This window comes from Procambarus clarkii, chromosome 4, assembly GCF_040958095.1.
Source record: "Procambarus clarkii isolate CNS0578487 chromosome 4, FALCON_Pclarkii_2.0, whole genome shotgun sequence".
Classification (NCBI taxonomy): domain Eukaryota; kingdom Metazoa; phylum Arthropoda; class Malacostraca; order Decapoda; family Cambaridae; genus Procambarus; species Procambarus clarkii.
The window spans coordinates 3,156,268-3,170,488 of record NC_091153.1 but is presented as its reverse complement, the minus strand read 5'-3'; the positions used below and the strand labels follow the sequence as shown (position 1 = coordinate 3,170,488).

Here is a 14,221-nt window from a genome sequence, read left to right as displayed (position 1 = left end):
TAACTCTCTGTTTCCTTTGGTATAGCCATGCCCTAATCCAGCTTAATATAGCACCCCCAATACCATGAGACTCTATTTTTTTAATCAGTCTTTCATGTGGCACTGTATCAAAAGCTTTGCTAAAGTCAAGGTATAAAACATCGCAATCCTTACCACTATCAACTGCCTCAACAATGCTAGAATAAAAAGATAACAAATTTGTTAAACATGAACGGCCATTTATAAAACCATGTTGCGACTCAATTATTAATTTATGCTTTTCAAGATGAAGACGAATTTTATTTGCTATTATAGATTCGAGTAACTTTCCCACAATAGACGTTAGGCTAATTGGTCGATAGTTAGACGCAAGTGATCTATCTCCTTTCTTAAAAACTGGTATCACATTAGCAACTTTCCAAAACTCTGGCACTCTGCCTGACTCTACTGATTTATTAAATATGGTTGACAGTGGGTCACAAAGCTCCTCTTTGCATTCTTTAAGCACCCTAGCAAACACTTCATCCGGCCCTGGGGATTTGTTTGGTTTGAGTTTTACTATTTGTTTAAGAACATCCTCCCTGGTAACTGCTAAACTCGTCAACCTGTCCTCGTCCCCACCCACATAGACTTGTTCGGCTGAAGGCATATTGTTAAGTTCCTCTTTAGTAAATACAGATACAAAACATTTACCAAAAACACCACTCATCTCTTCATCACCATCTGCCATCTGACCCGTCTCAGCTTCCAATGGACCCATCCCTTCCCCAGCCCTAGCACGATACAACTGAAAAAACCCCCCAGGATCCGTCTTTGCCCGCCCCGCCATGCGAACCCCACAGTTTCCCCTTGCTTTCCCCATCTCCCCCCCAACATCTCTAACCAGTTGCACGAATTCCTGTTCCAAAGTGACCTCCCCACCCTCAATCCTTTTGCACCAAGCTCCCTTCCCACCTACAAGGCTCCCCAAACTCCCTGTTATCCACTTTGGGTCACTAGTACATGATCTATTCAATTTGTATGGCACACTACGTTCCCGTGCTCTGCCCAGAACATTCTTAAATAAGTTATATACCGAATCCACATCGAAATCCATCATTCTTTGTAAAATCTCTTATGTACCTTACCTAAATAAACATTTATTTATTTATATTGTTTGGTCTGGTCAACATACTTCAGCTACGTTATTGTGACTCCTCGCCCACATTCATCTATAAATTGGTCAAGATTTGCGGCTCTAGACTCAAATAAGACCCAAGAAGAAATAGGCCTCTGGAGCCAACCACCACTACAGCACACAATCTTTAGTGGATAAAGCACATTTAGTTCGTCTTATTTAGCAACAGCTAAACAAAAGACGGTACCCATGAACTAGAGCTCAGCATCTACTCTGCTAGGATACACCACCACCATTACGTTAACATGTTTTTGACATGTCCCTTGACTTCCCATACTACGCAAATAGAATACAGAGTAGAGCCATGGCACGCGTTGGTGTACGCTATGTGCAAAACAGGTATGATAGCAGGTATGGTAGCAGGAGCGGTAGCCACTACAACAAGTTTCCCCGGCTCACGGACTAATGACAGCACCATTCGTGCAAGAATACTCTCGCGTATTATCCTAATTTTGTGAGAAACTAATCCTTACCACAACTCTCGTTGGCAAGTTAATTTACTCTAGAAATAGTCAACCCGTCAACCTTCTCCCTGGCGCAGCAGCAGAGGACAGTACCCCTGTTTGTGTATACGGACACTGAGCTCCGGCTTATGAGATCTGTATCTCCACCATTTATCATTTGGGACGATGACAACATACCCGTGGAGCAGTAGGTCGTGCAGCCTGTTCACAACAGTGAGGTTCTGGGTTAGGTTACAAGGTTGGCCAAGTTTCCTAACGCACTGTGCCTATGTTTCACCTGGTTATAAACAGGTACCCAGGAGATGGTCGAATGTTGTCGGAGAGGAAGCGACGACGACAGGAGAGCATGTTTACGAGTGCGCGTGCATCTGTCCTTGTATACACCTGTATAAATGTATACAAAGTTGTGTGCGCGCGCAGGTGCTGTATATGTGAAGGCTCGGGCCAATGTCCTGACGTGTGAAGTATATGATCATCTCCTGTCTCCTGGCATGTGTGTGGGGGATGTCTGTTCTCGAGCCAAGCATCCCTCATCTCCGCCACAGCACACCACTATATTATTAAACTTCCAGCCCCCAAACCAAGTGCACGCGTTTCTTCACCCACAAACTGATTCACTCTTGCTACTACCCTCCCTCTCCCGGTCTCTTGCAAGAAGGCCTTGTTACTAGTTAACATAACGGCAATACGAGAACCCGCAGATATAAACTACTAGTTCCAAACTTCCCACACTGTTAATAATCACACAATACATATTTGACGAGACTTGAGAATGGTCCAGGACGGACCGAAACGACGTCGTCCCTTCACCTTCTAGCGTGAAGTCTGGTCAACATACTTCAGCCACGTTATTGTGACTCTTCGCCTGCCTATTTGACGAGACGTTTGGAAGGAGGGGGACGAGGCGCCCATTGGTCATTCCATTGTGTGCTGTTTTAACTATCGGGAGGGAGGGCAACAGCCTCATGCTGGGTTGTCATGCTCCCGTTCTATAGTTCGTGGTGTAAAATACAAGCATGTCCATCACTAGAAACAAAGATTAGCTGGTGAAAATAGCCACTTAAATATTTTTAGCCTGAGCTTGGGTGCATTTAATAAGAATTACTCTCAACTACAAACTTACATTTATTCAAAATACTAAATAAACAACCATTATATGTTATAAACTATGAAGAATAAGCCAGAAATATAAATTAAACTCCTTTACTGGCTTTCTAATATTCATTCTCGTCCATGCACTAGTCTAGTGTGTGCAGGTTGTCTGTTGCTACCCAGTAGTTCACAAAGACGATTACGGTATTTGCCGGCGGATAGAATAATTGTGTAACTAGCGTCAAAAGATTGTTATTTGCTTAGCTAAACGAACTAGAGGCTTCAGTTCCTGAACCGATTATGTGCCTCTGTAATCCTTTACACCACCACCCACGGGATGGGTATGGCGTGCATAATGAAATTGAATTTAATTGGATAGGACGCAATTTTCTCCACCAACCTACTATTTACATGCACAAAAATCAAGTTATCCCCTCCCCTAACAAAATCCCTAAAAATCACTTCCAATAAATATACAACAAGACACGCTAAAGAGAAATGCCACAAAATATCTTTGCTAGTTAGGTGCGTCCTCTACGCCGGCATATATATAAAAGTTCAATGGTCAAGTTGGCTACACTGGAGCACACATCACGGTCCACGGTCAAGGATCCTCTCGCTACAAGGCCGGAGCTCGCGATCGATAAAGTCCCAACCTCGGAAATATTTACATAACAGCAAAACGTCAAAGATCTGCACAGCATATTATAAATTGACACCTGTATACACCAATTAATTTTACATGAAAGGAAAATGAAATGTAGGTCAAGAATGTAGATTAAATTCTTTAATGTTGCCTTACGTAAGCTAGGCGTCCACACAAAAATTACTACCCAATTCAAATATTGTGATAAATCAGAAATCTCATCTACTCTATATTCATACCAGGAAAAACATGCAAGGTACAATAGAAAGATGAATGAAATATGGCAGGAGAGAAGAACATGTGTGGTGGAGAGGGCCGTGGGTGTGTCAGAACGTAGTACAGAGTGTGGCGCGTCTCCATGGAGCCATAGTAGGGAACTTTTTTTTTTTTTTTTTTTTTTTTTTTTTGCAGGAATCTTCCTGCGCGGGCCCTAAGCCTCTGGCTGGCCCACAAAGTGTTACTGTACTTGTTTGTTTTATCGAAGAGTGAGTATTTATGACTTACGGTCGCTTCAGTAAGATTTTGCCCCCATGTGTTCTGCTCTGTTGAATCTAATTTGAAATCTTAATGGGTTTGTAACTGCACTGTGTTAGATAATGTTCCAGTGATCTGTCGGGCATGCCAGAGTTGACCCGGATAGTTGTGGTACAGGTAAACTATAGTGCAAGGACCAGCATTCATCTTGCATTTACGCAAGTACTTGTGAACCTGTACATTTTGTGTCAGTATTTGGTGGCTTTGTTTACATATATTAAACAGTTTGAGCTCCCTAGCACTGAGTTTATTTATAATATTTGACTGGGAAGTTTCGATGCTCGTAAACGGTTTAATAAATGTACTGGTTCCCAAGTACTTGCGTAAATGTATGTTGAATATTGTCCCTGGCTGGTTGAGACACCGTCCCCTCCCGCAGCCCTGATACTATCAGTAGCATCATACCTAGGCTACTATCACCGGCGTACTATCACCGCCACACGACATTTGTAATTTAATGACCTGACCAAGTTACGTTACTTTGGTTTGTACGCATGTGTTTATCTTAAAGTACCTCTTGTCCCTTACATGTCTGGGGTTTACCTGGAGAGGGCTGCGAGAAGAGTTCTACTCCCCAAGCTCAGTTGACTTGTGATAACTTGGACCAACATATGCAACTAATGTTCAAGACTGTTTTAGATTCAGCTACTCTGAACAAAATGTTCCAAGTAGCACGGGCTATGGTGAGCCCGTAAGTGGAGGCTCGTTGGAGCCATTGATTGATGAAGACTAAGCCACCCAAAAGGTGGCACGGGCACGAATAGCCCGTAAGTGGTGGCCCTTTTGAGCCATTACCAGTATCAAGAGATGATACTGGAGATCTGTGGAGGTGTGACTGGACCCTGCGTGACGGGAGATGTCTCCCGTGGAGCCATTATCTGTATCATTCTTTTATATTGGAGATCTGGGGATGGGGTTCGTGGTTCAAGACTAGTTGTTGTTTCAGATTTAACTACTCAGAACGAAGTGTCCATGTAGCACGGGCTATGGTGAGCCCGTAATTGAGTTCAAGACTAGAGGTTCCTAAATTTTTATACATCTACCCTCTTCCCAAAGCATCTGCTGGGGATATAATCAACATACAAGATGCTGTGGGAAATAGACACGGACAGTCTTAAAATTGAGAAAATGGGAAACTCAAATGAGTACTTATGGGTTACTCATGCCCGTGCCACCTCTTGGGTGACAATCTTCATCAATATCGCAAATGATTAAGAAATGTAAATATTCGTATTCTGTACGGATGGCAACAAGCAGAATGCATGGAAATGGAAGCCACCTTCATCCACAACTCTTAAGGCCAGATTAGACGGATTTAGAACCTCAAGATAAACAAGGAAACTAGTACAACTAACACTCTTCCCCATGACTCGCCGACATGTAAGCACTCCCAAAGTCTAACCAAATGACCTAATATGCCATAACTCTTCTTCCAGCGATTGACCTCTGGAAATTGAGTACTTCGTCATTTTATAGCCTATAAATTTGCCAAGTGAATTTAACTTCAAAAATATAAAAAATCAAGTATTTGTAATTTATTATGGTACAATGTATTGTTTTATTTGGAGAATTTTTTTTTTTTTTTTTTTTTTTAAACAAGATTCGCGCAGCGTTGTACCAGGACATGTCTGGCGTACCATTAAGCCAGGGTACGCAGTATAACGTTAAAAACCACTGTACTGGAACATTTCATTGTACCAAACAGTTTATTACACTATATACATAACCAAGTTGATTAAAATATCTATGAACAGACAGATTTGCGAACCCAGCAAGAGAGGTGTGGTCCAGAAGGGTCTGGAATAGACGAGACGGGCTGGCTACAGACTAGGGTCGAGTCAGCCTCGCCAGCTTAGCTAACCTACTAAGCAACTTATGGTACCTGTCCCATCACCTCCGTATTAAACGGTCCATCTGTGGTACATGGGTGATCTACCACTTACGGGCTTATACAATGGTATAGGCTTAGGCCTGTTAAAGAGAGGTGCGTGTAGGCTACGTTTGTATTTTCTGAAATTTATTTAAGATACAAAACTAGCTTCAGCCACCCTTGCACACGTCATCTAGGCCACGAGGCCAACATGGAGCAAATCAATGTCGCAAAATCACGCACAGTAACGTCAATCTTTCTCAGTCTTCCATGGAATTCAGACATTCAATTTACCTTTAGCGACTTTAGATGCGCAATGAACTAGCGCATACTATTACCATAGACGAAAAAGCCGACAGCTCCTAATAATACTCAAAGCCTAAAAACATTATTACAACTCCTCATGTTACCAGACATACACTAGAATAATTCCGGAGTTTGTCTCACTTCCCTCTCTTCTCGTCTCTCACTCTTTCACCCCAATTGTAAAGAGCTTCACTAGGCCAGACAGAGCTGGTGCTAGACACCCGCACACCCTAGAGATTAAAGTTTGGGTCGACAACACGTACATGACCTCCACAGCATCTGATTAATGTAGGAAGCTCTAACTGGTCAAGGCTAACAACCACGTCTCCCCACATATCCTCAGATCTCTCTTCCCCAGTTATACTATAAAGCTTAACACTGTTCTTGCTTCGACGATATTTACCAAGCAAGATATGGTGTACCGTGGCCGGTGCAATGATACGAAGCGAGACGGAGTAATGTAGCACGATAAGGCAGCCTTGATAGGTACAATGTCAGATACCAAAAGTTAGCCATTACCACCACCCTCTCCTACGAAGTACACCGAGATGCATTAATATATACAGAAATAAACGTGAAATTTTACGTATTATTTATAAAATAAAATAATCCACACAAATTTGTACATGTATAAAACTGAACATGTGCCATACATATACATAAACGCCTGATGCCATACGACATCTTGCATTTTATACATACCTCCATATATACTACAAACCATTGTACAGCGATTGGGTAAGAATAATGAGAAGGCCCAGCCTAGTAAACAGTCCTACACGAAGTACTAACTTACGTATCATTCATTTCTATACCCTAGTAAACCACCGACAAAACTAAACATTAAAAGAAGCCTATGAACGCTCAATATACCTAAGCTCTATATTGTTTACATATTTATTTTGTTATAATTATCGAACTTTCATAGCAATTTCATCTTTGCAAATACCACTATGATCCTGCACATTACAAATTCCTTTGTTATCATAACGATAATCACAAATCAACAAAAATACACAAGCTGTGATCTTTTGGGGATGATATATAAATACTTATTCAGGTAGCGTGTGGGGTGTGGTACAACCAACCCGTCCTAAGGAGATTTCCCAACGTCAAGAAACTGTCGTACTAAAATGGCCTTATCCTACTCTACCAGAGGACCCAATACAGAAAACTGGACAGCATGTCAATTCCGCGAGTCGCTACCATTTTCTAGTGCGACAATGTGGCCTTAGGTATACCTGTATACGTCAAAATGCGTCGTTCTATTAGGAGAACGGGTCGTGGTACAACACGCTTGCCAAGAACACAAGTGCTGGCAACGGTGACCGCGTCAGCCGACAAAAAAATGGCTGGAGGCGGCTCTACTCTTGACTAGCAACACCTAGTACCTAGGTAACACTAGGTTGACTAGCAACACCTAGTACCTAGGTAACACTAGGTTGACTAGCAACACCTAGTACCTAGGTAACACCCCTCACCTAGTACCCCCACCGACCTTGTCTGGCAAACTCTCCCACTTTTCCTGCAATACTTTACGATGTTAGTGACAGTAACGTAATCTTTACCATTTCTTCGCCCCTCTGAACATTACAGTGGTATTACAGTGGTGAACATTAGTGGTAAATACCATTTCAGAGGGGGGCCAAGAGAGGTACTTTTCTTTTCTAGAAATGACTAAGATTTGTTGGCTGCAGAGGAGAGCTGAAACACCATATTGAATATATCTTCAAGACTTTTACAAATCGGAGATATCAGACAACAGTACCGTGGCAAGTAACTGATGAACTAAAGGGAGAAAAGTAAGTCAGTGAATCTATGCTGGTACAATGCTGCTGAACCCAACAACCTCAGTCAATTTGGTCGATAAGGAGGCGGCCGAGGGAGAGAATACTCAAGAATTCGTCTTTGACACAAGTACTAATGGAGATTCGAATTCTGCAGCAGAGTTTCAGATTCTGCACCATTAGAGGACATCTTTACCACTACATGTTATTGTTGAAAATTAAGGTCACCACAAGAGGTGGCACGGGCATGAATAGCCCTTAGGTGACAGATGTTTGGAGTGAATGTGATGTTTGATCGTGTAACATCTTCGTGTCTGGGTCTCTGGACAACTGCACGAGAAAAACAGGAGTTATCGTCGCCGTACTTACCACGTTCTCTGGGAGCTTCTTGCCCGGGAGGTACTTTACGTTCTCGTGGGTGGTGTTAATGATCTCCGTTAGCTTCCTGCCGTCGACCATCTCCTCATACACGAACATCCGCACCTCGTTGTCGAACTTGTCAAACTTGGTAACGTTTGTGCCAACGATCTTGGCAATGGCCGACCCCCTGCCGGACATTCAAACATTAAGCATTATACATCATACTACCAAATATACTGTCAAAAATAAAAAAAATTGAAATATTACAGAAATAGAAGCTGCCTCGTATGGGCCAATAGGCCTTCTGCAAATTACCTTTGTTCTTATGTTCTTTAGTATATCCTCAATGCATTCAAAGTTTGCCAGTGCAGGCTACTTGTCTAACCTGTCATAATAGTACATTGCATTTTGGCACACTTTTCCAAAGGCCAAAATCTGTTTTACTAGAAAATTTTAACGGCTCGTGAAATTGATCGTCTCGTTTTCTGTTCACGGGTTCTCTGGTAGGCTATGATATGGCACCCTAGTACGACCGTTTCTTGACGTTGGGAACGCTGGCGAGAACGGGATGCAAGCATCACCTGCCCCTGACTAACCAGCCTGCGAGATGATTCTTTAGTCACAGCTAAAACTATGTTGACCAAACCACACTAGAAAGTGAAGGGACGACGACGTTTCGGTCCGTCCTGGACCATTCTATAGTATTATTTGACTTCGTTGTGTCGATTGTGTCTCACAATCTACTTGAGAATGATCCAGGACGGACCGAAACGTCGTCGTCCCTTCACTTTCTAGTGTGGTTTGGTCAACATTTCAGCCATGTTTAGACGAGAAGTCACAAACTTTGTAACCCTTCATATAGTGTTTGGTAGCTGCATAAATGCCAAAGTATATTAAGTAATAATAATAATAGTGAGGATGAGTAGAGTGAAGGCACACAGCTCTCTGGACGAGGTGGGGAATAATGCGGGGCAGATTAACAGGGATTATATAAGTGTGCGCACGATATCCCTGGACGGGCATTGTACACAGTCTTATAAAATGGTAGAATGCTATCTTCTGTTATCTTGATATGATTTCGGGGCTAAGCGTCCCCGCGGCCTGGTCCTCGACCAAGCCTCCTTTTTGTTACACATCCCCAGGAAGCAGTTCTTAGCAGAACCACCGCCCCAACGTTAAAATTTATGAATGCCTCTTTGGTTCAACCGCCGCTAGGACGAGCCTAGTCTGAGAACAGGTTGTGTGTAATGTTGTTCATTCATAAAGAGAGGAAAGGGGAGGGTGATTGGTGGGTGGATTAACATGCATTCGGTCCTTGTTTATGTGGACATGTTGCTGTATATATTAATTTAATAAATCATCAAGCGTTGCACGGGATAACACATTCGGAATGAACCTCAGAAGTCAGAAGCTTAGCTTGTTGCAAGGTCGCTTTCTAAGCCTGTCTATGGTAACCCTGTCATAATTAAGCATCCCATCTGGCAACACTTGCTGGCAGTGACAAAGTGGCTTATATACAAATAAATAGCGAAACAATTCAATATATCTCAGTTTTTTTGGTTTAAAAAGCAATTTATAATATTATTCAACATTTCTGCGTCTATTCATCAATTTCATTTTCTATTAATTAAAAGTTATCCTGCACCACTATAGATGTACGATAACTTCAACTTTCTACCCAATAAGTGCGTACCATGGTGTCAGCTTAACTGGTTTAAAGCTAATTTTAGCATCTAGTGTTCAACTGACCATGACAAGTGCCCTTAACCCAGATGCTGGGGAGGGACAGGAATTTACGCGCCTACACTTTAAAACAAAGTCGGGAAGTGCTCCGTTGTCTGCTATATTTATGTTACATCTCAAGTGTACTAATTAAATTTAGTTTAGTGTTAAATTTGTATATTATACATGCTTAAAGTAACATTTAGACAATCTGATGTTATGGATTTTACACACATACCTATACATACAAATATACACACACACACTTTATAGGGGCTGGCTGAGTGGACAGCGGTCGGGGGGTCGTAGTCCGAATGACCCAGATTCGATTCCCGGCAGAAACAAATGGGCAGAGTTTCTTTCACCCTGATACCCCTGTTCACTTAGCAGTAAATAGGTACCTGGGAGTTAGACAGCTACTATGAGCTGCTTCCTGGGGATGTGTGTGTAATTACTTTAGTTACAGGATGAGACCTAGGCTCGTGGTGTCCCCTCTTCCCAGTACTCTGTCGTATAAAGTTTTGAAACTATTGACAATTTTTGGCCTCCACCACCTTCTCACTTTGCTTGTTACAACTATATACCACACTATATGCAAAAGAAAACTTTCTAATGTTTTTCGGCACCTGTTTCCTTAGCTTGAACCAGCAACATGTTCGTAATGTTGCTGGTTTCAGGAATTCCTCCTTGTAATGTCTCAGTTTGATTGTAATAATAAATTCTGTTACCGCTAAATAACTCCGCCATCCACCAGATTATCAATATGATTTAAATGGTCCGATTTTTAACACTTCCGATACAAATATTTCCATCATTATGGGAGGGCGCAGCGACGTGTTGATTGCCTCTTCAAAGGTGTCAAACTCTTGTTATCGCGGGTCAGGATTTATAAGATTCAACATGGGAGAAATTACGAGGAAGCCCTTACTCCACTTGAGGTAAGAGTGAAGCATTGGTAAAAAGTAAAACCAAAAGATTTACCTTATTTCATTACGTCTTATTGCTAACGCTTCTGGACATTTTGGTATCCTATTTGTTATTCTGTACATTTACACTTTTTTGGTTTAAGGTCGCTATATACGAATTACGACATGTATTTTCAGATTCAGATATGTAAATTTTTAAATAAGTTGCAGACGAGGAATCACAACGTGGCTGAAATACGTTTACCAAACTACACTAGAAAGTGAAGGGACGAAGACATTATTTACAACTTATTTTAAATATGATTATCTAGGCTCAGAACCCAACATTTGATAGCATTAAACCACTTCTGCTTATATATTCCTCATTTGTTCACAGTTCACCACTTTGCAGACGTTTCCGTTTAATCTATCTTATATTTACTCCGAGGGCCACTATTGGCCTCGACGGCAACAGGAAGCCGGCGGCTTGTCAAAGAACTCTTCATGAACCATTGTTCATGAAGATTTTTTTCCCCAAACTGGATTTTAAACTGATATCATGGCATTTACGGCTCCAGCAGGTAGGCGGTTCCATGGCTTTATATCCCTATGAACGAAAATGCCTGTTTTCTGTCCTAAATTGTAGCTTGTTGCGCTTGACGTTGTTGGCCCTTTTGTTACGTTTGACCTTTTTTGAACAAATGTTGTACACTTCTTACATCAATAATCTTACTTTTTCTAGTCAAGTTATGCATTGGTGTGTGTTTTGAAAGAAAAAAACACACATCAGTGCATTACCTGACTGAGAAAATTGCATATAACCTACATAGCCTTCCCGGTTTGGTGCCTTCTAGTGATAATTACTTTGAAAGAAAAAGCTTGACTAGGGACGGCATATATAGCGCACCAAGCTTACAGCTCAACGAGTTGTAATCATGATTTTTATGCATTTAAGCCTAGTCACAAAGCCTTGTGTACAAAGACTTTGTACAACTAAATATTTACATTGTCATGCGCTAAATAAGGTAGTCTTACACTCGTATAGCCGATACTCTAGCGGTACATAATTCAATGACAAATTATGTAAAAATAATGAATATGGAGCTCTTAAAAATTTAAACGTGTAAATAACTGAAGTATAACACTAAAAGCGACATTATTGCTGCTTAAATAATGACCGCTTAAACCCCCTTTGAAAATATTTTGCCACCTTTAATTTATTTTTGTCTAAGAGTTAATTTATGGCATTGGAAATATGTATAGACATTAACGTTAATGACCCAAAATTTATATCTATATCCATCACCAGCCACGTTAACAAATATTAACGTTATCAGCACAATGAACTCTTATCTAACCTAAATACTTATGATTTCCTGTTGTCGGGGGCAGGAAGCATGTTAAACTTATCGAGGTCACCCTAGCCACTGGTGGGTCATTCCCAAACAGTTTAATAACTAATAAATAAGCTTGTTCTCTTACAAAGTCATTGATTTAAGGAAAAAGGTAGTTAATCAACTGTATACATCTCTGATGTTCCCCCACTTTGATTATTGTAGCCAAGCATGGAGAATCTTTAGAAAAAATATCTGCCCTGCAGAAAGTCCAACGCTGGGCAACAAATCATTCCAGAACCAAGCCGACCCCCATACCAGGTACGATTGAGGGCCACAGGGTTATTAACACTAAACTAGACATGACTGGGCTGATTCCGCAGAAAATTTTGCAAATATTTAACTTTTGAAGATCGATACAGACCATTTCAAGAGGTCAGATGTAACACTAACAAGGAACAACTGATTCAAGCCACAATAAAGGGCAGGAAACCGATGCTTTATCACCCATCTAGTTATAAACACCATGGAACCGCCTACCCGCCGGTGCCACATATGCTAAAGCCCTGCTACAGTTTAAAATCCAAATAGATAAAATTATCATGGCAAATGGGTGGGCCTTTGAAAAGCCGTCTTTCTGTCCACGTCGAGGCCACTGAAGATGATGACCCACGGGTAAATTCTGGTAAATGTTAAATTCCTATGTATATTTAAGTTAGATATGCCTGGGAGGAGAGTACTGTACACCAGAGATATACCTGGAGAGAGAGAGAGAGAGGAGTACTGTACACCAGAGATATACCTGTAGAGAGAGGAGTACTGTACACCAGAGATATACCTGGAGAGAGAGAGAGAGAGGAGTACTGTACACCAGAGATATACCTGGAGAGAGAGAGAGAGAGGAGTACTGTACACCAGAGATATACCTGGAGAGAGAGAGAGAGAGGAGTACTGTACACCAGAGATATACCTGGAGAGAGAGAGAGAGAGGAGTACTGTACACCAGAGATATACCTGGAGAGAGAGAGAGAGAGGAGTACTGTACACCAGAGATATACCTGGAGAGAGAGAGAGAGAGGAGTACTGTACACCAGAGATATACCTGGAGAGAGAGAGAGAGAGGAGTACTGTACACCAGAGATATACCTGGAGAGAGAGAGAGAGGAGTACTGTACACCAGAGATATACCTGGAGAGAGAGAGAGGAGTACTGTACACCAGAGATATACCTGTAGAGAGAGGAGTACTGTACACCAGAGATATACCTGGAGAGAGAGAGGAGTACTGTACACCAGAGATATACCTGGAGAGAGAGAGAGAGGAGTACTGTACACCAGAGATATACCTGCAGAGAGAGGAGTACTGTACGAGATATGCCACGGTACTCAAACCTGCAGCCGAATGCTCCCCCACACACAAAACTACAAGACTTAACTTACCAATTGCCCGACCCCACGATGCACACTTTCTTAGGAGCACTCATGGTGGTTTTAGTGGTGTCTGAAGATGTACGAGTGAAGAGAGTAGAGGAGGAGGAGCGAGCACGTCCACCCCGTTCCTCGGCCACCTTGCAACTGACCTTCTTGGCCCCTAGACCCACACACCTAAACCTCTTCCACGCCCCGAGGCACCACATCAATATACTCAATTACGGCGATATATCGGGTATATCGGCACTTGAGTATGCGCTTAACTTGTTGGTGGCACCATGTTATAATTTAATGGCGTGTATGGGTGTTTTAAACGCCATTGTGGAGGTAAATATTGGGTGAAGACAACCGCTTGCAGCAGACGACACACACACTACCTTCACTGGTATTTATAGTCATGTTGCATGAATACATCACTATGGTAACATGGCCATCGATGCATAACTTTTTCTTATATACCAGAACCTGTTCTTTGTATACTAACACATTAAATACTGTGTATTATTATTAAAAACAAATAGGCTCGTTATGTTTGATTTGTCAATCATAGATTTATTAATTATTTATTGAACTTTATTTATAACAAAATATAATGTAAAACGGACAGTTTTAGTTC

General features: G+C 41.7%; 1 protein-coding gene across 6 annotated transcripts in view; it reads right to left on the bottom strand.

Annotated features, from left to right (window-relative positions):
• The window catches only part of Gpdh1 (Glycerol-3-phosphate dehydrogenase 1), a 57,184-nt gene extending 43,190 nt beyond the window's left edge, over positions 1 to 13,994 (bottom strand). For all 6 annotated transcript variants that reach the window (XM_069332288.1, XM_069332281.1, XM_069332306.1 and 3 more), the window contains exons 1-2: positions 13,615 to 13,994; positions 8,225 to 8,402 (exon numbers count right to left, since the gene is read on the bottom strand). In XM_069332288.1, the coding sequence (XP_069188389.1) occupies positions 8,225 to 8,402; positions 13,615 to 13,811 (375 nt within the window). In that variant the 5' untranslated portion in view covers positions 13,812 to 13,994. The remainder of the gene's footprint in view (positions 1 to 8,224; positions 8,403 to 13,614) is intronic.
• Between the last annotated feature and the right edge of the window lie 227 nt (positions 13,995 to 14,221).